This window comes from Chenopodium album, chromosome 12, assembly GCF_948465745.1.
Source record: "Chenopodium album chromosome 12, dcCheAlbu1.1, whole genome shotgun sequence".
Classification (NCBI taxonomy): domain Eukaryota; kingdom Viridiplantae; phylum Streptophyta; class Magnoliopsida; order Caryophyllales; family Amaranthaceae; genus Chenopodium; species Chenopodium album.
The window spans coordinates 1,358,213-1,384,845 of NC_137845.1; the positions used below are offsets into that span (position 1 = coordinate 1,358,213).

The 26,633-nt window shown below is 33.8% G+C and overlaps 4 protein-coding genes across 4 annotated transcripts; 3 read left to right on the forward strand and 1 right to left on the reverse strand.

Moving 5' to 3' along the window:
- Positions 1 to 4,011: 4,011 nt before the first annotated feature.
- LOC145571515 (short-chain dehydrogenase reductase 2a-like) lies at positions 4,012 to 6,399 on the reverse strand. The gene is made up of 2 exons (XM_081630549.1): positions 6,129 to 6,399; positions 4,012 to 5,096 (listed from the first exon to the last, which is right to left on the reverse strand). Exons 1-2 carry the CDS (start codon positions 6,227 to 6,229, stop codon positions 4,268 to 4,270), a joined length of 930 nt encoding a protein of 309 aa, XP_081486675.1. The 5' UTR covers positions 6,230 to 6,399; the 3' UTR covers positions 4,012 to 4,267.
- A 2,309-nt stretch (positions 6,400 to 8,708) lies between these two features.
- Positions 8,709 to 16,370, forward strand: LOC145571516 (U2 small nuclear ribonucleoprotein B'' 2-like). The gene is made up of 5 exons (XM_081630550.1): positions 8,709 to 8,866; positions 9,242 to 9,414; positions 10,520 to 10,613; positions 15,118 to 15,197; positions 15,817 to 16,370. Exons 1-5 carry the CDS (start codon positions 8,791 to 8,793, stop codon positions 16,087 to 16,089), a joined length of 696 nt encoding a protein of 231 aa, XP_081486676.1. The 5' UTR covers positions 8,709 to 8,790; the 3' UTR covers positions 16,090 to 16,370.
- A 1,167-nt stretch (positions 16,371 to 17,537) lies between these two features.
- Positions 17,538 to 21,268, forward strand: LOC145571517 (F-box/LRR-repeat protein 3-like). Its single transcript, XM_081630551.1, has 8 exons — positions 17,538 to 18,182; positions 18,798 to 18,923; positions 19,040 to 19,144; positions 19,244 to 19,637; positions 19,719 to 19,848; positions 20,008 to 20,302; positions 20,387 to 20,644; positions 20,828 to 21,268. The coding sequence occupies exons 1-8, from the start codon at positions 17,538 to 17,540 to the stop codon at positions 20,876 to 20,878; spliced, it is 2,004 nt and encodes a 667-aa protein (XP_081486677.1). The 3' UTR covers positions 20,879 to 21,268.
- Positions 21,269 to 23,333: 2,065 nt separating this feature from the next.
- LOC145569964 (WRKY transcription factor WRKY24-like) lies at positions 23,334 to 26,371 on the forward strand. Its single transcript, XM_081628935.1, has 5 exons — positions 23,334 to 23,754; positions 23,861 to 24,055; positions 24,260 to 24,921; positions 25,061 to 25,225; positions 25,634 to 26,371. The coding sequence occupies exons 1-5, from the start codon at positions 23,437 to 23,439 to the stop codon at positions 26,112 to 26,114; spliced, it is 1,821 nt and encodes a 606-aa protein (XP_081485061.1). The 5' UTR covers positions 23,334 to 23,436; the 3' UTR covers positions 26,115 to 26,371.
- The last annotated feature ends 262 nt before the right edge of the window (positions 26,372 to 26,633 follow it).

Consider the following 26,633-nt stretch of genomic DNA (forward strand, 5'->3'; position numbering starts at 1 on the left):
CTATCAATTATTTCAAAAAATTTTGTATACATCTGGTTTACACTAATATTAGTGTACATCGAGCAGTATAAGGATAACTCTAAGTCAATTTAGGGTAACTTTAAGCCAATTTAGGGTAACTTTTTACCTTTTTTAGTAATTTGAACACAATCTGATTCTTTTATAAATAGAACAAGAAAAGTTTTATAAGGGTAATAAAATTATTTTGAATCACTAATAATTGAATTTTAGTCATTTAAAATGTGATTCTTTACAAATAAAACGTATATTAGTTTTTTTTGTATTGGGTTACTTTTATGCATATTGGGGTAACTTTTATTCATTTCAGGGGTAACTTTTGATCACTTTAAGAGATATTTATAATGAATGTACAATAATTATTGTACACTGATTTTTTTAAAAGTTTGTGTAATTATTTTTCTTATCATTCAAAATAAATAATACGAAGTACCTTTTTTTTACCTTTTTTTTTTTTTTGAAGGGTATACGAAGTACTTATTTAGATTAAAAAAAAAAAGTTAAAGAACTTTAATCCCATAAAATCGATTATATTAAATTGTGTGTATATTGTAATCCATTGTTGCAGAAAGTACAAATAATGTCCATAATGTCAATTGTAAAAAGCATTGAATCTCTAAGGTAAATTTGAAGATTGAAAGTCTAGTAATAATACAACTATACAAGATCGACTAACAGTTTTATATAAACGAACAGAATGAACAATGTTTGTAAAATATGTTGATAACAAATCTAGCTTGGAGCAGCATAAATGCCCACAAAGTTCTTCTCATGGCGCCACAATTACTAAAAACTTGCTTGAACTATCTCCCTTATTACATAAGATGGTATATAATCTCCCTAAGGGCATAAGGCCACAACTAGCAAATTGAATTAGCTAATTGATAACAGATAATGTATCCTTAATTATAAGTATATCAAACTATTAACAGACGTGCCAAACAGTATGCAAACTTAATTGCATTGATTGATTAGTAGATTATGTGTAATATGGTGTTTGGAAATTAATTAGTAGTATAGATCTCAATTATCGTTTTTTAATGAAAAGATAATGTACAATAAGACATATTAGAAGTACATTATATGATTATGTACTCTATATATATGAAATATCCCTCAATATATATATATATATATATATATATATATATATATATATATATATATATATTACTCTCTATATATCCTTAAATCATTTTAGGTGGAATCAAATCAATTATCAAGATTGCAACATAAAAAAAACTCATACTTATTACAATATAAATCCTTATATCGTTTTAGGTGGAATCAAATCAATGATCAAGATTGCAACATAAAAAAATTCATACTTGTTTAAGAAAAGAAAACAATCCCTTGGATTAGCACAGTACTTAGCAGGTAAGCCAAACAGTATATGCTAATTAAATTTTAAAGTACGTCCTACTATTAGAAGATATAGTTTAATTAGCAAATCGTATTGTTCGATTCTCTCTCATCATTACACCATATAACTAATTTAACCGATAATAAATTAATAATGTAGTATCTACCCAGATTTGAGGCCTACATACTGTATCTTCTAGCTGATATCAAAAGATACATACGAATTTTTTAAATGATCCAAAAAATATATAAATGTCTTATTTTAATAGATCGATATTTGAATAATGCATATGTTGACCTTATACTAAACTCTAGGGGTGAGGAGCTAGGTGAAGTTGTTATTAGCTAATTAGTGATTAGTGGTCCTGTGTCGCTTAATCAGGTTGTTGATGAAGTATTAGTTATGTAATTTAGTTTCTAATTTCTAGGTAATATGACATCAATTGTCGTGAATGGACCGACGTGAGGAGCAAGCATCATAGTAATTAAGTACGTCTTGCTCTTAAAATAACTATAGTTGCATGAATCACAAGTCCTATTGTTTATTCCAAGTTGTTGAGGACTACAACTTTATTGTATGTAATTTATAAGAGATTTGGAGAATTGACCAATTTGTACGTACAATAGTTTTCAGTAATGTAAACAGGTCACTCGAATTGTATATATGCAGAGTAAACTATGACTTGTATAATAATTATAGTCTGTAACTTATATGATAGCACCATTTAAAATTGGAGTACCTATTTTAAATCTAAATTGTATACGGAGTAAATTTCAACTTAATTATACTAGATAGGCCGGTGGTCAAAGCCAGGTGAAGCCAAACAAGAGGTGAAAGTCAACTATAATGCATTAGTAATGCACCACTCGTATGAATATAATGTATGATGTTGTGGAGTTGTGGACAGCTACATGTTCATGAATATTGTGAATCATCACAGTATCACACTATGCTGTCTATAAGTACAGTTGTATCCAGCAGTAGCTTAAGTGGAATACCGTTATACCTATAATAGTAATATTATCATTAGTATTTGTACGTCTAAACAAATGTCAGGTTGAAATATTCTAATTGTACAGTTTCTGCCCTATTAGGTATATCTACAGATTTCCTAACCCTACTAGATCGGATTCACTTTTATTTTAATGTCTTAGCTAGTTGACTTTTAGTGTTTTTATAATGAAAAAGAGGGGGAAAAAAAGGTTGGAATAATCCTTTAATTGGATATGTAAATGAATTTCATGAAATACAATACTCTGTTAGTGCTCGTCTGTCCGAACACTTCAATTCTGGTCAAGATTAATTTTATTTATTTTATAAATGAAAGTGTAAAAGTATTGAGAGGAAAACAAAAAGATTTGTAGTGCGATTTTACTTAATTTAGAGGAAAAATACAATAAAAATAAAATACATTTTTTTAATTGTAACCGCCTCTTTTTGTATTGTTGTTGACTATAAGAATTCTTATAATGAAAAAGAATTGGAAAAAAAAAATGTTGGAATAATCCTTTAATTGGATAGGTAAATGATATTCATCATATCAAAAAATATAAAATACTTCAATTTCTTTGTGCTAGATCTTCCTTGACAATTATAATCAAAATTTTAATTATTTTTTATAAAAGTGAAGAGGCGTAAAAGAAAAAAAAAATGTGTGTAGGGTGAGAGGAACTATAGATCGAAAAGGGATATGAAATCATTATGATATATTACGTAGGCATCTTAAAAAATACGACTATGTGTAATAGTGAAAATTAAAATTATGAATGGATTTTTTTTTTTTTTTAAATCCACAATCAAATTGTGGGTAGGCAAATGGCCGGGCGGAGTATTGAGCTGTGGAGTAATCAGTAGCTAATTAAGCATCTTTTCAAATGCTTATTGTCATGTCCAAAAGTCAAACATACCTTTTTTTTTCAGTCAAACATACTTAGGTTGCATGATGCATTTATGAGACTGATTTACTATGTAGTGAGATTTTTGAAGTCAAACATACTTAGCTAGCATAATACGTAATCCTTTTGTGATTCTACTGAAACTCTTTGGAAAACAAAAAATATTTGTTGAGAAAATTGAATTTTCAACCATTATTGGAGTTGGTGTCTTTAATTTGGTGGTTCAAATTGAAAGTTGACCAATGTTCTTTATATACTTCAAATATTTAAATATAAAGTACTTATATTAATCAATAGGGTGGCTAACGCAAGTGATACGCCAGTCATGTTCGAAGAGTCCTTTTAATTATTAGCAACATTTGTGAGGAAAATATGTAAATAAATAAAATGTCTGCACACTAGTTTTACGAGTTCAAAAAAAAAAAAAAAGGCAATTGACATTAATGAGGGTAAATAAGTGAATATACATTTTCAAGGGTATAATTGTTCAAATATTTTTCATAAGAGTTACAATAAATTCTTAAATCACACAATAAAATTTTTAGACACTGTTAACAATCTTAACATCATATCAATGAGGGCATAGGTAAATAAACATTTTGAGGATATAATCATATAATTGTCCTCAACCTATATATTCATAAGTGTCTTCTCATTTTTATTTTTATTTTTATTTTTATTTTTATTTTTTGTACAAAATTTGGGAAATATCTTAATTGGAATACTTTCTTTCATGAATGTCATTGTTATTATAAAATAGTATGTACAGTATTATGTAGTATAAATGTAATTGTCAAATGTGAAAAAACATAGGACGGAGTTACACAATTCTTACACAAAAATATCTGGTACAACACACCAATTTTTTTAATAAAGAGATTTTGACAACTTTACACTAAACTAACGTGTAAACATTGAACCCACAGTCCCACACTAAAAAAATAAAATAAAATAAAATAAAAGAAAAACTAGGGAAAAATAGAGGTATTGGTCACAAGCCAACACAATTTTTGGAGGTAGTAAATCCACCATCAACAACAAGATTATGACCACTAACATACCTAGACTCATCACTAGCAAGATATAGTGCAGCCTCAGCTATGTCCTTGGCTTTCAAAGTAGCGCCTTTAAGTGTTGCTAATCCTCTCACAAACTCCTCCGTTTTCTCCACTTCTTTCTCACATGGCAACCCCAACTCCATCTCATCGTCTTCGTCTTCGTCATCACTTCTCCAAGCATTGATAAGCATAGAAGTGGCTACTCCAAAGGGAGATATACAATTAACTCGAATTCCGAACCGGCCTAACTCACACGCCGTGTTCTTTGTTAGCCCCACGATGGCATGCTTCGACGCCGTGTAGGCGTGGGGGCCCATGCCACCCATGAAGCCCGCCACGCTCGAGGTTGAAATAATACAACCGCCACCCCGTGGTATCATAACACGGGCAGCGTGTTTGATCCCTAAGGCCATACCCTTTACGTTGACCGACATGATGCGGTCAAACTCATTAGGGTCAAAATTGAGTATGCTTTTATTACACTTTGTTTGTGACCCTAACACACCAGCGTTATTAAAGAGTATGTCTAGTCTGCCATACTGTGACACGGCCGTGTCTACAAGGTTGCGCACGTCGTCTTCGTTGCTGACATCGCAGTGGACGAAGGTGGTGGAATGAGGGAGAGAATCTGCCAATGCTTTGCCTTGTGCATCTTCTACGTCTGCAATTACCACTTTAGCGCCGTGCTTTACAAATAGTTTAACCGTTGCTTCTCCTATCCCTCTTGCTCCACCCGTTACTATTGCAACTTTTCCTTCCAACCTACACACAAACAAAATATATTCTAAGTAGGTGTACAAAAAATTCAACGTAACATGCATTCATATCTAGCTAGTCCACTACCACTCGCTATTATAACTTTATAATATACCATTCAAATAAAATAAATAAATTTATAATATGTAGTCCCTCCAAGTCTCCGACCATGTACGTCTGTAATAATATTCTTCTAAGTATTTATATAATATTTGTACATTTTTTTTATGGTTTCAACACGTACATTTGACTGCCAAAAACTACAGTTATACGAAATACGTTTGTTTTTTATAAAAAAAAAAAAATAATTGATGCTTTGAAAATTTGTATTGTGGAGATTATTTATATAGCAAAATTGCACTTGCTGTTTTGAATATGGTATAAGAAAATAAAAAATGATTTTATTACACTTTAATTTTTGGTCTTGAAGGGACATTGTTAGAAATGTTTCGGTATTTATTTTTATATTTTTTTAATATGTATTTTGATGGAATACACCAAAAAATGATGATGGGTATATGTCTAGATAATCTTATTAAATAATTGTATGTGCGAGTAACTGAAAAAAAATGATGGGTATCTGTAGATAATCTTATTAATTAATAGTAAGATAGGAAGTACATATATAATTGAAAAAATGATTGATGAAGATTGGTTTTAATTCGAAGACCGGTGAAAAAATGAAAATTACTTGAAGAGAATTTTATACATCATTGTAAATGCTTTAGTATTGAAAAATTTATATTTGTCAAAAAAAAAAAAAAAAAAATGTTGAGAATTTTTTAACCAATAAAAGTGGTAGAATTATGGCCGGCTTTAGATTTGGAACGTAGTAGAAAAAGAAAATTTGAGTAATAGTTCTGGTCAAACAAACAATGTATGAGATCCGCTAAATAAAACAAAGTGGGAATTCAAGAAAAAGAAAGTAGACAAATCTAAGCTAGAAAATTTTAAGGGAAAAAACACATTATGTGTACGGCTCCGTTTCTCTTAGAAATAGTAGAAAGAACAAATAGAGACAGAGGGAGTAATACATACCTTCGGAACATAATAGAAGGAGCGTTATTATTATCTTTGCCCATAAGATGAAATCCTTGATGAGTAGTATTGGATTCAGAAATGACAGCAGCCGCAGGCATAATTTGATCGAGTAGAGAAAGAATAATAATAATAATAATAATAATAATAATAATAATAATAATAATAATATGAAAATGAGAATAGAAGAATTGAAGAAAATTAAAGGAACAAGTCTAATAAATTAGGAAAAGAGGTTTAATTTGGTTTGGTATATGGTTGGAGAAGTGGAATAGTGGGGACTAATAATAATAATAATAATAAGCAAAGTGAGATCGAGAAGAGTAGTGAAGTGAGGGGAATTGAGAATGGTGGTGTGTTTATATAATACTCTCTAACCAGGTTGGTCAATATGTACAACCTGGCTTCCAAGGAACCTTCCCTTGTATTTTTATGCTCTCTTCACCTTCTCGAACTATTATTATTCCCACTTTTGAGGATCTTCTCTTCTTTTTTAAGTTTGTGCCTTTTCAATGGGAGTTGTACAACTACTACTCCCTACGGTGTTTTCTGTTTATTGCTTTGACCGTCGTAGACTTTTACAAGGTTGAATAAAATGGAGCATTATGTTGTATGTGTAATTCGAGCGTGTCCGGTAGTTAAATTAAACAAGAAGTGAAACAAATTTGCATTGTAAGATCGATGTTGTCAAGAGACGGGCATGGCTCATTCGACACGAGAGTTGATCAGGTATGACACAAAAATGACTGGTTCAATACAAGCTCAATACAACAAGAGAGGCACACCACTCCAGTGTTTGCTTGCAAAGCAATTATAATAGCTTTATTTAAATTAGGAATTCCCCTCGTGAGGTAGACTTTCTAATAAATTAGAAAAAATTTATCTTTCGAAAAAAAATAAATAAATTATAATAGCTTTACTGAGTACCTAAATACCCCTATTTATTGTATACATTTGAGAGATCATGTGTCTTACTACACAAGGATACCTAAATACCCCTATGATTACTGTATACATTTAAGAGAACATGGGTCTTACTGAGTTACCGTTAAAGGGTTACACAACTTTTTATCATTTAATTCAATATCATCACGTCATTCATTGTCCAACCAATAATAAAATTACTCCCAATATTATGGTATTTATTTAATATATGATATGATATCCTAAATTCTCATCATCGTTACATTGAAAAATTGTCTTACACTTGGACGATTTAATTAATCGGGGTAGGTTGGTCATCTCTAGCAAAAAATTTGACACCATGCACTTGGGCTAAATGGCTAATGTTGCCATATGCCCATATGGTCTTAGGCCCTGCTCTTTTGAGCTTCTGGGCAGAGCAGAGCAGGGGTACGGTCAGCAGAGCAGAGCAGATTAAATTTCAGCATAGCAGATCAGATTTCAGGATAGCAGAGCAGAGCCGAGCCGAGCAGAGCAGAGCAGCTTTCAACATTATTATTAATACTATTATTAATGTTATTATTATTAATGTTGTTCTTATTATTATTATTATTATTACTATTATTATTATTAATACTATTATTAATGTTATTATTATTAATGTTATTATTATTATTATTACTATTATTAATACTATTATTAATGTTATTATTATTAATGTTGTTGTTATTATTACTATTACTATTACTAAGTGCATATACCATTGATTTAGGTGAGTGAAAACATAAATATATGTATACCATATTTAACATATGTTAATAGTAGAAAGATAAAAGACAACGGTTTACTTATATTTATTTCACAAAAAATTTAAAATAAAATGATTTAATGAGTAATAATGATTTTACTTATAAATTTGTCTTAATCATATATTTTATACCCTAAATATAATAATGATATACAAAGTACTACTTGAAAACAACCTCTTTTTTTTAATTCTTAAATTGTATGGAAAGATTTGAAAAATAATTCAACTCAATGAACTAACTATCAATACCCACATACATATAATGTTTCTACACATTGTGATTATAATATCAAATGTTTATAAAAGAAATTGTTATTAATTGTTATTATTATTATTTATTTTTTTTGAAAGAATTGTTATAATTATTATAAATTATTGATTAATAATATTATTAAATATTAATTCTTAATAGTTTGAATTATTAAATATTAATAATGATAACTATTATTATTAATTATTATTATGATTAATAAATATTAATTATCATTAATATTAATAATTATTAAAATTATTTTATTAATAATTATTATAATTATTCAAAATAATAAATTATTATCATCAATACAATATTAATTATTATTATTATTGAATATAAATTATTATTATTGTTATTATTAATTATTATTTAAAAATATAATAGAGCAGATTTCTTTTGATCAAAGCAGAACGGATTTAATTTGAGCAGTGCAGCTCTAAAGAATGGGGCCTTATATTGTTGAATTTTTTTGCATCTAAAAAAACAAAAAACCGAAAAAAAAAATCGAACCAACAGCCGTAGTCGAACAAGGGGGTTTTACCGCCTTGCTGAGTGTTCCTCTCTCCTCAATTCTGCATTCGACTGTTTAGGGCTTCGCAATTTCTCCTTCTTCCCTCTTTTTTTTTTTTTTTTTTTTTTTTTTTTTTTTTTTTGTTCTCTGCATCAAATCAATTCGATTAACATATTTTACGACAATGATGTTATCCGGCGATATTCCTCCTAATCAATCCATTTACGTTAAAAATCTCAATGAGAAGGTCAAGAAAGAAGGTAAACCCTAATTTTTTCACTCTTTTTTTAGCTTGTAATTTCTTCAATTTTCATCAGTTTTCATCAATTTCATGCTCGTGCTCTTTCGTATGCTTGATTATCTTCAATTTTACATTCTCAGATTTCAAAAATCACTAATGTGCTTTGATTTTAGAGGAGTATATATTAGGTTATCATGATTTTGGGATTTCTAATTTTTGATGCAATGGCTGATTTGTGACTTATTTTGCAACTTTAAATCTTCCCAATTAGTGTGAAATTGAACCAATTTACTTGGTAATTGATGCAATGGGGTGGTAATTGTTGGGTTTATATTTAGTTTTAGTTTCTGATTCAAGTATTTGAGCTAGTGAGAATCTCTTATGAATTTTCCAGAATTGAAGCGGTCGCTTTACTGTTTATTCTCTCAATTTGGGAGGATCCTGGATGTTGTAGCTTTGAAGACACCTAAACTTCGAGGTCAAGCTTGGATTTGTTTTAGTGAGATTACAGCAGCGAGTAATGCTGTTCGGCAAATGCAGAATTTCCCTTTCTATGATAAACCTATCGTAAGTACATCCATTTCTAGCTGTCTTTCAATAGTTGTGTATTTTAGTTGGTAAAATATGAAGGTGAGGGGTGAGGAGATGTAGCAAGTATAGAAATGGTCTAGTGGGCTTGATAGATATATGGGGTCTATAAAAGATGGCACATTGTAATCAACTGAAATTGGTACGAGACCGTGCATTCTGCTGTCTGATTCGTACTAGTGGGCTCAGTAAATGTAATACACTCAGAGTCTTAGACTAGTATGTGTGAATAGGAATGCATATAGCTGATTAGCTCCATAGGTCCAACATTTGTTGTACAAATACTTACTCCATTCCGTTATAAATGCACCATTTGAGTTTCATGCTTACGAATACACAAGTTTAAATTTAAAGTAATAATAAGGATATATTGGAAGTGAAAATCTAGGCGAATCTTACAAGATCTCACAAAACTATAATTTCTTACATAGTTACATAAATTTCACAAAAGATGGTCGTGAGGGAATGTGTGGACAGTGTAAAAGTTGAAATAGTGCAATTTTTCTAGAATGGAGTAAATAGAACAGGAATCTTGTTAGTATTTGTTTGCTGTGAAGTTGGGGTTTGGTGTTTTACAAAGTATGTGCAGAAGCCACAAGCTCATTTAGCAGAATGCTGTAGTTACATCCTTGATTGATGCTAACTTCCTAATTCCTCTATCTCATTGCTGAATATAAGTTTGTGATTTGATGGGAATATTGGTGAGAGTTAACATCAAATTTGAGAATCCAACATTTAAAGACTTTGCCACTAATGAACTTTTTGACAACTCAATGTGAACAATGGCACCAATATTGTTGAAAATGACTACAATATGAAGGGAGTATCGATCATTTTGAGATAGCTACATTTCTTCTTTTAAAATGCAAGCTGACTACAGTTTTATTGTTCTTTGGAAAACTTATTTTTAGATAGTGCAAACTTTGATTTACCATCCCTATGATATGTAATGTTGGCTTGGCACTCCTAGAAGTTTGATTTACTTAAGAGTCTTATTTCTGATACCCTGCAAGCTTACACATGAATATAATTACATATGTAGTATGTTTAACATTGTATTGTTCTTCTTGATGACTTCTTTCAGCGGATACAATACGCTAAATCCAAGTCAGATTGTATTGAGAAAGAAGAGGGAACTTATGTTCCTAAGGAAAAGAAGAAGAAACAAGAGGAGAAGGGTAAAAACCCTGTTCTATTCTTTGACTATTGTATTATCATATTGCCAAAAATTTCTCATATGTGGTTAGCAATTTTAGAGTAGTGGCTGTTTAGGAAGCCATAATTACATAATTCTTTGGTACATCTAGTATGTAATTACTGAGTGGCTTGAAAATCACTAGGAGCAGGCAGGGAGATTTATGTAATTTTGTCCGGTCTCACCCACACCCAAATCCCAAATAGGCCATTATATAAATGAGGGAGAAAAGGGTCCAATTGGCCGCTACGGCGCTACCAAGACCATGCATGCATTAGCTGCCCTTAGAGAATGTATTTGTAACCCCAATCTTTAAGATTGCAATGTGATGTTTTTCAATCATTCATGTTCTTTTAGGGCTGTTTTCTGTAAATAAAATCACATATGATTGCAACAATTTTTTGTGGCTTGCTGTCTTGTCCTCTTATTCCATCAATTATAGGCATATGTTTTAGCTATCAACTCTTAATGTTTCACCCATATGGATGTTCTTTAAATATAATATTTTTTTATAATTATTATAATGTTTGCTCATAATTGTTTGTTAATGGTAGTTGTAAGATCTTAGATCCTTGATTTAATATTAAAAAAAACCTTCCATTGATACAAGTGAACATTAGTGGTATTTTTCAGTCTTATAGGATATAAGCTAATGGGTATATTTGAAGATCACCCTTTTCTTGCTGTAGCAGGGTGGCCATTAGCCCATTAGGAAAGATTTATGTGAATAATCAAGTGCACAAAAAAGAGAAGATTAAGGGGTTTATGAGAAACAGGTTAATTAGAGTTTTTTTGGTTGTCTTGGTAACTATTGTATGTTTAACAAAATATGTCAATAAGTCAAGAAGTTGTTCCATTGGGAAGGAGTGGGTTCACTGTTATATGTCTGAAATAGTGTGCGGGAGTAATGTGACTGTTGTTAGGCACGAGAAAATAGGTCAGTTAGGCATTTTGGTCATTTGTCTAACATTATATGTCATAGTCAACTAATTTGGCATTAGTTAAGACTATATATGTGGCTGTTAGCTAATGATCAAAGTGAGCAAATAGAGAAAAAATAATTGAATAGAAGGTCTTAATGACGACAGTTTGATCATTTGGCTTACTATTAGCAACAATCAATTAGACATAATCATTCAAAATAAATAATGTTCATGATGTTTGAAGAGAGTGATAAGGGCTAACATAAGAAAAGGGTTACTTAGGACATTTTAGTTATTTTGTCAACTGTTAGATATCTAACAATTAGCCAAATAAAAATTCTTATTGGGAAAGAGTATATCTATTTGGCTAACTGTTAGGTATCTAATAGTTAGCGAAATAACCATAAAATTACAATAATAGGATAAGGTGTCCTTAGAATCAAACATTTAACATATATACTAATCAATGTATAAAAAAGCTCAGGCACAATGAGGTGATGAAGGTCTTGCTGCACCTTTTCCTAGAGGCGCGCCTCTTTGAAGCGAGGCACACAATATAAAACAGATGAAGAAATTTGCTTATGTGCGCCTCAGGTTTGCCTCTTTGAATGTGCCTTGCCTAGAGCAAAAAAGGCGCTCTACCCTAATCGCCGAGCGCCTTAGCACGCCTTTTTATACACTGATACAAATTAGCCCAATTCCTTTGCAAGTCCTTAATTGTGTATTTGTGTAGCTTTGGAAAGCCCCAATTGCCTTAATCCATGAAGACGCTGATAAATTTACTTTGTCTCATAGTAAGTTGGGACAATACACGATTAACAGTGTGACCATTTATCTCCAGCCAAATACTAAATATTACTTATTATTACCAATCACTCCATTTCTCCAAAGCAACTTCTTGTTTTTCACCACTCCAAACCCTACAAAATGAATCCATAGAAAGTCTTCTATCTTTCAAAGGGCGTACTCAGTTTGCTTCACACACCATAAACACTCGGTCTTTTCCTTTCTCTCATCCTATGATCTGTGAAATATGGGTCATTTTTTTTTATGCTGCTTTTATTTATTTTAAGCTTTCTTCATCTGCAATATTAGGCATCTGGGTGTTTAGTACATAATGTAAGGGGCGCTTAAACGTTGTATTGAGGTATTTGACATGTGTTTGGCATTAGGTTCTGGAGTGGAAATTAGAGTTTTTTTTATAAGTTTTTTTATGAGGAGCATCATTTAGTGTTGACGTAGCCAATAGTGTTAATGGTTATGTTTTAGCAGTTACTTAAAATTTGGAGTTGTACTAAGAAAAGCTATTAAAATTTACTGTAATGTTTTTTTCCTTTAAATTTATTTTATTATTATTTATGCATCACATGTTATCTGCAATAATTACATTTGTTATTTTTTTGTTACTTATCTATGGTATTTTGCACTGGTGCTGAACACTTTTATAAGATAATTATTTTGACAACTAATCTCTAACTGCTAACTTCTAACCACTAGCTGGAACAACTTAGAGCAATACAACAACAATTGTTGCCGTACAGACCTTCACTGCTTCAGTAATCATAAGAAGCTGGATATGTTGTGAATAAAAAAACAAAAAAAAGGGTAAACAAAGTGAAAAATTAATATATATCAGGATGTAATACGTAGTACTTGGGTTATTTTACTATATCTTATTCTTGGCCATCTAAGCATTTATGTTATTGGCCTCAAATTGCCCTTTTGAGGTTTTTCGAAAACTTTATGTATTACCTCACTCCTGCGTAGACCCCTTTTTTTTTTTTTTTTTTTTGGTTGCCGTGAGGGGGAGAAACTAACATGCATGCTAGGTACTATCTGAATATTCATGCATAATATCCAAAAAAAAAAAGGTACTTTCACATCCCAATATGTTATCCAACTGACCTCCTTGCTTCATTGTAAGAGTGCTGTTTGAGGCATATGGCAGGTTATGGTCATGTATGATATAGTTTACCCATTGAGAGCTCACATACTCAAGATCTGTAATTTATCTGTAACTAATATCAGTAGATATTCAAGGGAATTTTCTATGATTGGAAAGAGATCATTGGTAGGCTGGATCATCTTCATGCATGCTAGATAGTTTCTGAATGTTTGTGCAACACACACACACACACACACACATCATTGGTAGGCTGGATCATCTTCATGCATGCTAGATAGTTTCTGAATGTTTGTTTCACACACACACACACACTCACACACTTGTCAAAAATAAGTCAACCTTTACGTGATTAGCTCAAATAAGTCCGGTTGTTTAGGTTAAGTATGCCACATGTCATAATATAATTGGTTCATTTTAAAGTTTTAATTAAAATTAATTTTTTCAATTACCTTTTTTTTAATTTTCTTTACTCATTGCTCACTATTGAACAACACAACCGCCTTCCTCTCGTGCCGGCAACATCAGTCCAATCAAGCAATAACCAATCATCCCCCACCCACCGATCACCGTTGATCCCTTTCTCTTTCTCCCCTCCCATTGCCGCCTTTGCTCCTACACTATTTTTTCGAATTTTTTGGTGGTATGCTTTTTCGGGTGAGTGTTGGGTTTTTCGGGGTGAATGGAGTGAGTTTCGGTGGTTATGGTTTGATTTCGGGGTAGATATGGTGATGTTTTGGTGGTTACGGTGGGGAATCGAGGTGGGTATGGTGGTTTTCAGGTTGGTTTTTGGTGTGGGTTCGTGGTTTTGTCCTTTTGGGTTGCTCTCGGCCAACAAATGCCGGCGTTTAGGGATGGGAAGTCAAAGGGTTCAGCCGGTGTTCTAGGGGAAGGGATGGTGGGCTGGAGGGAGGGCAAAGAAAGAAAAGGATCGAGATGAGGGGTGGTTCCTACGGTGGCTGGTTGGGTGGGGGGTTGGAGATGGTGATGGGTGCTGGTCAGAAGAAGGGGTGGGGTTTTTCTTTTTGTGTAATTTTTTTTTTTTTTTTTTTTTTTTTTGCCTGATTATCTAAAATAAATAGTTTTTAATTATAAAATGTGAAAGAAAGTGACTTGTTTGATAAGTTGTAGGTCATTTGACTTGTTAAAAGTTAATACCCTTAAAATTCAATTTATTCTTAATTAATCGAAAGGTTGACTTATTTTGAGCTAACTGTGCAAATGTTGGCTTATTCTTGACAAATTTTCCTGTATATATAGTACCTTGACGTCCCAATATGTTTTCTCTATGTAACTGATTTCCTTGCCTCACTGTAAGAGTGTTGTTTGAGGCATGTGGCAGGTTATGGCATGCTCTTATGCTTATGTATCCCACATACTCATGATCTGTAATTTATACTGCCAAACCTTTGTTTTTTTGAAGTTTGAGTAACCTTATTCTGGCCTGTAGTATGTTTTGTGTGCTCAGTAGCTGTTATCCATTAGCAATATATCTATTATTATCAGTGAAGCATGCATTTTTGGCTACTACTGTAGTTTGGAGATTAATTATTATGTAGACCTCAGATAGCGGCATATCAGCCATTCAGTAAATACTTTTTCCTAACTCGGAACGAGGCTAGTTTTATCTGATTTTGAGATAAGTTTTTTCCTTTCTCCAGGTGAAAGGAAGCGTCATCCAGAAGACCAAACAGGTGCTGCTGCTAATGGAAATGCTTCTCAAACCAATGGTGGCCCATCTGTAAGTATACTGCTCAGAAGTTCTGTTTTCTTCACTTAAAAACAACATATTTTAGATAAGTTCTAACAACTTCCAATAAGGCTTGGCGATGTTGACCAAAAGCTATGTTCTCCATAATATGCTATTTACAAGCACCAAATTTTGCTTCTGGGTTGCCTATCATACATTCATACTATCTTGACCACATCTGTAGTTTTTTGTCCTTGTTGGGGCCTTCTTCCACTACATGCCCTATGCGTTTCTACCACATTCTGTGGCTTCCTGGCCAAGCGGATCTAGATCTTTAGTCATTATTTCATATTGAATTATTGACAACCAGGATTTTAGTTCTTCTCTGTATTTGCCCATTTTTATTTTAAAAGTTTGGCTCATTGTGAGACACATATACGAAGTATGAAGATGCGACAAGTGAAAGGAGAGTTCTAGCGTACAGTACTTGGTGCCACTTACCCACTTCACAAAGTTCTCAATTCTATGAAAAACCTTGGATGGCTATGTTAGTGTATTAGAACTGTCATGAATGGACTGGTGTCACACTGTCACTAGTTCTTGTTACTGTTCTGGGGGTATTGTTCTATATTGTTTGAAGCTAACGGTCAATGCTTTATTTCTATTACAGGCTACACATCGCAAGACTGGTGCACAGGAATCTGCAGCTCCAAACAATATTTTGTTTGTACAAAACTTGCCCTATGAAACAACCAGTATAATGCTGCAAATGCTCTTCCAACAGTACCCAGGTTTCAGGGAAGTGCGGATGATTGAAGCAAAGCCAGGCATTGCTTTTGTGGAGTTTGATGATGAGGACGAAGCTGCAATAGCAATGCAGGCGCTTCAGGGCTTCAAAGTTACACCACAAAATCCCATGGAAATCACTTATGCTAAGAAATGATTTTATTCTGTTCCATTTTGTGGGAGTGTGATTGTCAATGGCAGCTGTAGAGTGTAGTTCTACCATATGCAAGATGCAAAGAGAAAAGTGTCAAATTTTGTTAAAGGTGTCCTGCATTATGTTAACTGTACATCAGATGATATCCTGTTACCTGTTATGAGAAGGTCTGGTTTTGAGTAGCTATAGTTATAAACTAGCTAGTATTAGCGAGAAACATATTTCAGTTTGTCCAAAACTCGTTTTACACATGATTAATCGATAATTTTGTGGTTAATGGTGAATGGAATCTCTTAGTTTGTTTTCAAGGAGATAGTCAAAAGCTTCAAGTTGCTATATAGCATCGTATGTAAGAAATACTCCACAACAAGCTGCATAATTCGTTGATCCAGCAAATACTCGTACCAAATACTAGTAGGCTGGAGGATTGTCGCACAAGGTCTTTACACCTCAAAGATTAGTGAACTTTAATTTATTCCGTAGCAATTAGCTGATTAGATATTAGACTAAATGCTCTTGCGCCTCCACAAGATGTACCACTGAGAACCAGCTTGTCCTCTCCCACAGCCAAACGTGCGAAGAATGCATCCACATTATTTGAGTACACGTCAAATATCCTTATTGTGCCATCCTCGCATCCACCCAGCCTATGGATCCATGTAGCTCATAGATAAGCCCTTTGTGAGTGTGGCTTCGCATGAAGAATATATACTACGGTTTTCCTTGCACCTCCATTCACATACACGAGTCTCTCCCTGTCCCTCCCAAAGCAAGAACCTTGCTCTCATCAAAGTCGAAGTCAACTAGGCGACGTAGATTATAAGAGTACTCTAATACTCTTATACTTTTCCAAGCATTTGTTACCCGCACTAGTTTAGATATATGGAGTAACCATTTTTCTCATCCAATTCCTTAAATTCCTTTCTTATATTAATTCATTCATAAAATCATGCGCGTAATTTTCAGAACAATAACACCATCAATCATTCATATTACTTGTACTTTTTTTTTTGACAAGCATATTACTTGTACTTGATTAATTCATTTAAATACATTACAAATTATTTTTTTAAGGGTAAAGAGAAGGATTGTATAGGGTCAAAACCTCTCACAGATCAATTTAGTCCGGGTTAAAATAAATACATTACGAATACATAGACTAAAATCACTCTAGCCATTAATCAAAGGGTAATCTTAAGACTTTTTATTTGGCCATTAAATAAATTTATTTATAGAAAATACCGTACTAGAGAATGCACTTGGTAGTACTTTAACTTCCTCAAATATGGTCTGCCCCAGATGATATCAGACCCTCTCCCACTTACCACCTTCTTCCCAACAAGTAATATTATCCTCCTCCATAAAATTTTCAACCATTTTTCTTCTACAATTATCAACTGCTGTACTTCTTCTTGTACTTTCCTCCATTTTCTCTCTCCTCCAATCCTTCAATGGCGAAATCAATGAAGCATGATAACAACAACAACAACCCCTTCGACCTCCTCAACGAAGAACTCCTCTTCATAATCCTCGATCATCTCTCCATTGACGACCACCTCGCTGTTAAATCATTTTCTCTCTCCTCAAAATCATTTCACTCCGCCGAATCCCAACACCGAAGATCCGCTAAACTCCTCCGACCCGAATTCCTCCCTTGCGTCCTTCGTCGTTACCCGTTTCTCTCTCACCTGGACCTCTCTCTCTGTCCTCGAATCACTGATACCCAGCTCCAAACGACGTCGTCTTTGGGACCCGTTTTGCGGTCCATTAAGCTTACTTTGTGTAGGTTTGTAACCGGGTCAGGGGTTTCGGATCTGGTATCAAAATGCCCGAATTTGGTGGAGTTGGATCTTAGTAATGGTACGGAGCTTAGTGATTCTGCTGCTGCCGCCATTGCTGGGGCACAAAACTTGGAGAGGTTGATAATGGTGAGATGTAAACGGGTTTCGGATATGGGTATTGGGTGTATTGCTGTTGGGTGTAAGAAATTGAAGAGGGTTAGTTTGAAATGGTGTTTAAGGGTTACTGATTTAGGGGTTGGTCTTCTTGCCCTTAAATGCAAGGACCTTTGCTCTTTGGATCTTTCTTATGTTCCGGTATTTGCTTTTCTCCTATATTTTTATCTTCGTGTTTGCCATTTTAAGTGTTCGGTTTTCGAATATGTACATTGAACTGATTTTAATACGTTACCGTGTCACGTGACTATGTTTTTCCGTGTATGTAAGAGTTTTGGTTAGCCTCCAGTAACGCAAGTCTTTGATAACTTTAGTGGACAGTTTGGTACCAAGACTACCAACAACGTACGAGTTAGTACCAATAGGATCCCACTAGAGTGTCAAGGACTTTCGTTATTTTATCTATAGATTATGGAGTGAATTTATTTGCATAGTTTTGGATTTGTGTAAGAAGGTCAAAATGGGACTGTGGGAGTGTTAAATTGGAAATTCAGAGTTGTGTGGGATGAAAAAGTTGGTTAAGTGGACAAAAACTACAGTATTTTTAAGGAGTATATGATTTTGGTTGATTAAGTGATAATCTTGATGATTAGTCATAATTTTTTGCATTATAATGTTTGGGCTTCTGCATGTTTATATAGACGTTATTGTTTATGATTATGCTATGTATGTAATGATTCTTATTTAGGAACACTTTTAGTACAATAAATAATCATGTACTTGAAAGATACTTATCCTTGTTTACATGTATAACAGATTACAGAGAAAAGCCTTAAGCCTATATTGCAGCTATCTTCTCTGGCAGATCTAGTGTTAGTGGGATGTCTTGGCATTGATGATGACGGACTTGGTTTACTTGACAAAGGTCACACTATGTTGAAGGTCAGCAATTTCTTGTGATCCAGATTATTTCCTTACTTGATACCTACCTACATGTTCGTCTAGTTTCTGACTTTTAACCCTCTATTATGCTCTTTATCCATCTTATCACTCAATAGACACTTGATTTATCCAACCGTCAGAACATCAGTCACACTGGTTTAGCCAATTTGACTAGAGGTGCTGGATCCCTGAGAGAGATCGTATTGGCATATGGCTCAGCTGTAAGTACCAAGATATCTACGCTCTTTTCCCACATTTTTACAAGTTATCTAAAACGATATGAAATAGTATGGTTGATTTATATTTTTTCTCGATTTCAGGTTACTCTTGACGTAGCAAAATGTCTTCAGAATCTCTCAATGTTGCAGTGTCTGAAGTTAGATGGTTCCCCAGTCACTTGCTCTGCGTTGAGGATGATAGGAAATTGGTCTGGTTCTCTCAGAGAGCTGAGCCTGAGTAAATGCTCAGGTGTAACTGATGAAGGAATTGCCTGTATAGTCAGGAAGCATACAGAATTGAGAAAATTAGACATCACATGCTGCCGCAAGATATCAGTTGTGTCAATTGACTGTATCACAAGGTCATGTACTGCTCTCACTACACTTAAAATGGAGGCTTGCTCTCATATCTCTGCAGATGCTTTTGTATTGATTGGACAGCGTTGTCGAGCCTTAGAGGAATTGGATGCAACAGACAATAATATAGATGATGAAGGTTCGCTTCTACAATCCATCTTTATATCCCTTTTTTTCTTGTTACTCTTTAGTAACAAGGTTATGACCACTCCTATTGCAGGTCTAAAATCTATTTCTAGATGTTCTAGGCTTTCCTGCCTGAAGTTAGGGATCTGTCTTGGCATTACTGATGAAGGGCTGATTCAAGTCGGGACTTATTGCTCTAAGCTAAAAGAGATTGATTTATACAGGTAAATTAGATAGATTGCTTGAGTTATTAGCTTGGCAGTATCATTAAAACATTTGGCTAGAGTTTCCATTACTAAAAAAATCGAGCTGCAAACTCCAATTACATTGAATGCTTCCAAATTCCAATATTATTAGTAATTAAGCCCTTTGTTTGCTACCAGAGCCGTAAGAATATCTGATAAAGGCATAGCATCAGTAGCTGAAGGCTGCCCTATTCTTGAGCTGATCAACATAGCATATTGTGATCAAGTTACGGATGTCTCTCTGATAATGTTATCAAATTGTTCGAGATTAAAAGTGTTGGAAGCTAGAGGGTGCTCTCGTATCACATCAAAAGGTCTGGCAGCCATTGCTGCTGGATGCGGGCAACTTGCTGTCCTAGACATAAAGAAGTGTTTCAGAATTGACAATTCCGGAATGATTCCTTTGGCTCGTCATTCTTTGAACCTCAAACAGGTATTAAAATCAAATCCATGATTGTATTTAGCTCATTATCCAAAATTCACAACTCTGACGGACTTTTGTTATCAATGTTGGCAGATAAATCTGTCATATTGCTCAGTTACAGATGCTGGACTGTTAGCATTAGCGAGCAGAAGCCCATTGCAGAACATGACGATATTTCATCTGGCTGGATTGAGCCCAAATGGGCTAGCAGCAGCCTTGCTGGCATGCAGGGGATTAAAGAAAGCGAAAATCCACGAATCCTTTAAAGCTCTGCTTCCTCAAATCCTTCTTGATCACATGGAGAGCCGTGGTTGTGTATTTCACTGGAGAGACAAAGCCTTTCAACCTCAGGTGATCAATCTTCTCAGTTGTCCTCTTGTTTAATTTCAAACCAAATCCTCTCTTGTCTGTTGTCTCATGCTTAATAAATCTGTTAACAAATGACTGAGAATATCTGAAGTTATTGACTTATCTTAGATGACTAAGTTATATAGTTGACAAATGATTGAGAAAATTCTTTTATGACTTGGGCAGGTTGACACAGATTTATTGAACTGGAACCTACAGAGTAATAGACACTCCTGACCCATTTGACACTCCATTTGGACCTGGAAGATGAAAACATATACGACGGCTACGAGTACTAATTTATTGTAACCATATTTAGTTTTTGAATCTTTTTCCTGTTTCTCCCCTAGTCTGTTGTTAGTTTTTTTTTTTTTTTTTCCAGAAAGAAACCTCATAAAATCGGCAATAATGAGGCATACTGATAAGGACTTAATTTAACAGAAGTATGTTAATTAATTAAAATAATTATAGTACGTTGTCAACTACGTGATATTGTTATTTTTTTAAGTGTAGATAATTTATAAATTAAATATGGTTGTATTGGTGTCAACCAACCAAATGAGGTTGACAATATTTCATACAGAATTGGTCCATCAATTTATGATATGTTCACACTTTCGTACTATAATAGCTTTCCAAATTATTGTACTTTGTATTAAATACCGCGTAATATTACTTTGCACTTTCTTGTTGAATCCCTGGTATCCCTCTCCCCCTCCCCTCCAATCTCTCCTCTTCTTATTCTAACTTCTTGAACTAAGATCTGCTCTTACTTACATCCGAGTGTGATATAAAAGTAATTAGCATGGGTAATACGGGCGCCACTAGGCCATGGGAACATACATACATTAAGAGTTTTTTTTTTTTTTTTAAGGTAAGGACTAAGGAGAAAGATCTTGATTGTATTTCAACCGTCACGGATGATGTAATAATACCTTATACCTACATGGTATATTAGGATCTAAGATGGCCAATCCTCTAAAAATGGAAAGTACAATGAGGGATAAGAGAAGGAAGAAAAAGAAAAGTAAAACAGTTATACAGATGGAAATTTGGGAGAAAAAAGAAGAGAGGTTGTGGGATAGCCAATAGGAAGAAGCCACAGTCGTGATACATATGAAAAAGGGACCCACCCAGAAATTATGGGGCGTTAGCCATTAATTTGTCTCTCTTTTTGTGTTGTGGTATAATTGTATTCATATCTTAGTGAGCCGCCTCTAGCGTCTGCTTTGTGATTGTATTTGTATCCTAATCAGCAATCCAGTCAAACCCACATGTTTTGACCAGTTTAGTCTCTTTCATCTTTTTTTATTTTCCTTTATTTTTTTTTTTGTTTTCATTTTTAAGTGTTATTGCCGTGGAATTCCACGGTCAAATGCCTCATCAGTCATCACCTTCTTAGAAGATGCCAACCCTTCTTATAGCCTTTTCCTTGCGCGTTACGTGACCCTTTTACACTACCCTTTTTTATTTTATTATCAAATATATTATCTTATGCCTACCAAATATCGTCTTTTACTGTTCATTTGGGTAGTCTAATTAAGCTTTATTACTCGTAATTTTTCTTTATAAAATTTCATCTTTTACCATTACTAGCCTAAATTATTCAAACTCTTTATACTACGTATGTATATTTGATATAGAGTAGATATTATAATTAATAAATAGAAAAAAATTTAAATTTTTGTACTCTGTAAGTTGTTTTGGCATCCACATGAATTTCAAGACTTTAACACAAGTATCGATACTTCAACATTAATTGAGATTATAATCTACGGAGTCTTTTATGTTTAATTCAATTAATCGGAGTTTAACATATAAAAAGGTGCACCTGTATTAACTACTTTGTGTGAGTTCACATTATTATTATGTAGTACGGAGTACTTACCTAAATCCTCAAATTAAGATTTGTTGTTTTACTTATATTCATTATTGTACCGCTTACCTAAATCCTCAAAGATGACTTGGTTGGAAGGAGTGAGGAAGGATATGAAGTGCATGGATTTACGTGAGGATGAAGTTTTGGATCGTAAGGGATGGAGGAGAAAGATTTATGTTGATGACTACACGGAATAATCAAATTTGGTTCATGTTAGCCGACCCCACTTTTGGGATTAAGGCTTTGATTGATTGATTGATTGATTGATTGATTACAATACATTTTTTTCCTTGATTAAAATACTTATTTCTCATTTTGAATATTCTACATAATTAAATAAAAAAAAAAAAGGATTAAACCACCAACCTATTTTTTGAGTCACATTATTTTTGAGTTCACATTATTTTTGAGTCAAGTTTAACAACAAATCTCAATTTTCTTACCATAAGATAAATATAACATGAATTTTTACTCAATTTTTATTTAATTTTTTATAATTATTATAATCAATACTCCCAATCCATTAATTTTGTACTTCGTAATACGGAGTATATTTCTTGGATACTTATCAAGTTATCCTTATGATTTATTATTATTATTATGATTTTTTTTTTTTTTTTGTGGGAAAGTATCCTATTGATTTTTATTTACCATTTTAGTGACACAAATAAGTATAATTCAGTTACTCCGTGTAAACTTTATATCGCAATACTAAATACTCATGTCGAAAAAAAAAAAAAAAAAAAAAGAAAAAATCACAGCATAAAATCTCACAAGACTCACCAGCCCATTTTGTTATTTCATTGAACCCTATAAAAGTCTCTCCCTTTCTACCTTATCACAATTTTCTCTCTCTTACCCAACTCATCATCCCATCCTTCTCACTTAACTTTCTCTCTCTTTCATTACATGGGCTATGGGCTTCTCTAATGCCACCTTTGACACCAACAATCACAACAACAGTTACAATTTCATGTCCTCTTTCACCGACCTCCTCAACTCCGGCGCCGCCGCCGCCGCTGCCGACAACTCCACCCTCTCCGCCGCCAATCGGAGCTTATCCGATCGCATCTCTGATCGAACCGGGTCGGGTATTCCCAAATTCAAGTCGTTACCTCCTCCTTCGATACCCATCTCACCTCCTCCCATTTCACCTTCTTCTTACTTTGCTATTCCTCCTGGTTTGAGTCCTACTGATCTCTTAGACTCCCCTGTTCTTCTCTCTTCTTCTAATGTAAGTTTTTGTTATTACAAATTAATAAACAAAACCCATTAATAGTTTTAAGAATTAATTGTGATTAGATGATTAATTTTTGTTTTGGGTTTGTTATATTTTGCAGGTGTTACCATCTCCAACAACTGGCGCTTTTGCTGCCAACTGGAAATCTTATTGCAGCAACGTTAACAACAACAACAACAACAAACAGGAAGATGTGAACAACAATTATTCAGATTTTACATTTCAAACCCAAATGAAGCCTATTGATGACGTTTCATCTACTATGTTTCAATCTTCAATGCCTTCGTTTATTAATGTAAGTTTTTTTTTTTTTTTTTTTTTTTTTTGTTCCATTTTCAATCACGCGTTGATCAGTATAATTAAATGTTTATTATATCGAGTGTCGTTTTTGGGATATGTATCAAGTATTTGTTGTTTTTTAAAGGGGTTACGTTTAGCATTTTTTCAGTTTTAAAACGCGTTGTTGTTGATAAAAGCTTTGCTGTTTACTTTTTTTCAGGAACAGGCTATAAGAGGAAGGGAAAACCAACAACCACCACCACTATCACAACAACAATCATGGAATTTTGGAGATCAAAACAAGCAAAACAATGAGCAATCGTCGAATTCGATTACAACTATGGTGAAATCGGAGTATCCTAGTGAGAGTTACAATCAGGGAAACGTTGTGCAATATGAAGGTGAACAAAATCCATCATTCCGACCAGCTCAATATATAAGAGAACAAAGAAAATCAGAAGATGGGTATAATTGGAGGAAATATGGGCAAAAACAGGTAAAAGGGAGTGAAAATCCAAGGAGTTATTACAAGTGTACATTCCCAAATTGTCCAATGAAGAAGAAGATTGAAAGAGGAATTGATGGTCAAATTACTGAGATTGTTTATAAGGGTACTCATAATCATCCTAAGCCTGTTAATACCAGAAGATCCTCTGCTTCTGCTGTTTCTGCAGCTTTTCAGCAGGGTTCTGTTCCTCAATCATCCAATGATTACCATGATCATTCACTGGGTCCACAGAAATCATCATCGGGACAGATGGATTCCGTTGCTACACCGGAGGATTCGTCGATTTCGATGGCTGATGACGAGGTGGGTTCACAGAGGAGTAGATCAGCTGGGACTGATCTTGATGATGTTGATCAGCCTGAGGCTAAAAGATGGTATACCTTTTAACCTACTTTTCATGATTTCAAGTTATTTTACTTTTATGTAATTTCAACTAACTTAGTTGGTTAAAGTCTTGGGATTAATCCCGTCTACGACAAATGCTAATTATTTGATTTGTTTATGTGAAATTAGGAGAGGGGAAGTGGAGAATGAATGTATGTCAGCAGCACCAGGGAGTAGAGCAGTGAGAGAGCCAAGAGTAGTAGTTCAAACAACAAGTGATATTGATATCTTGGATGATGGATATAGGTGGAGGAAATATGGTCAGAAAGTTGTCAAGGGAAATCCAAATCCAAGGTAAATTCATAGTCTTTCCCTTTTTAATACCATTCATTTGTTTTTGTTTCAAAAAGTTGTATTGGATTTTGGTTAGTTTTAGTATATTTAAAGTGAACATTTTTGTATTGAAATTTGTCTGCCTTTTTGATGCATTTTGGGTATAGGCAATAAAAAATTTCCATATTGATGAATAATTATGATGGAATGGCTTTTATTTCATTACTTTGCTAATTATAAGTATCATAAATTTGATATAATCCGGGATCTTTGATTAGTGTTTGGTTGGTAACCACTATTGTCATTTTGATTCTATCTTTATTAGGCCTAATTCAATTAGTTGAAGTTCAGTTCATACTTAATAGTTACTCCACTTTTCAAGATACTTGCTGTCACATTATCTGACTTATGATGCCAAATTGATTACAGGAGCTACTACAAGTGCACTCACCCCAATTGCCCGGTGAGGAAACACGTGGAACGGGCAGCTCATGATCTGAGGGCAGTGATCACAACCTATGAAGGAAAGCACAACCATGACGTTCCTGCTGCTCGTGGCAGTGGAATGAGCAGGGCAGTCGCGCCTCCTAACAATGGTGCAGTGCCCGCTATGGCTATAAGGCCATCTGCTGTGAACTATATGAGTTCGAATGCAGGCGACAGCCACTCTTACCAGACTAATCAACAAGTAATACCCTCATCTTTCGAAGGTGCTGGACCATTATCTCCCTTTACATTACAGGTGCTGCAAAACACTAGGAATTTTGGGTTCTCAGGGTACTTAAATCAACCTCAATACTCAGACAACAACATGTTTTCTGGTAATACTACAACAGCAACAACTACTACTACTGCTAGAGCCAAGGAGGAACCAAAAGAAGACGTGCTTTTTGAGTCGTTGCATTGCTGAAAGATTATACAGTATATTTTACCTCTTAGTTTTTTAGTGGGGTCAGAGGAAATTTTTACTAAGAGGAAATTAGTAGTATTAGTTTTTACTGACAAAAAAAAAGATCAAGATTCATTTGTTTATTTTGTATTCAACATGGTTGGTTTGTTTATATAGGAGTTGTACACAGAAATGACATACAGGAGTTTAGGCCAAAAATGCCTTATTGTATATTGTATACATGAAATCGTATGTATAAACAGGATTGATTTTTAGTACTTTTTTTCACCGACTTTTTCTCCTCCGACTTTTTGTAGTATCATACTCCATATTTCATAAGGCTTATTTAATACACTCCGAGGCGGTAGGAGCAACGGTAAAACACTCTCATAAATCAGACTTTTATTCTGATTTGAAGGCAAATTTTTTGATATTTATGTAGAAATATCTTAGAAATTTCCTTATCAGGAGGGTAGTTTGGATTAAAACCATCCGGGAGCTGACATAGAGGATCCGATTCAGGATCAACTAGGAGTTCCT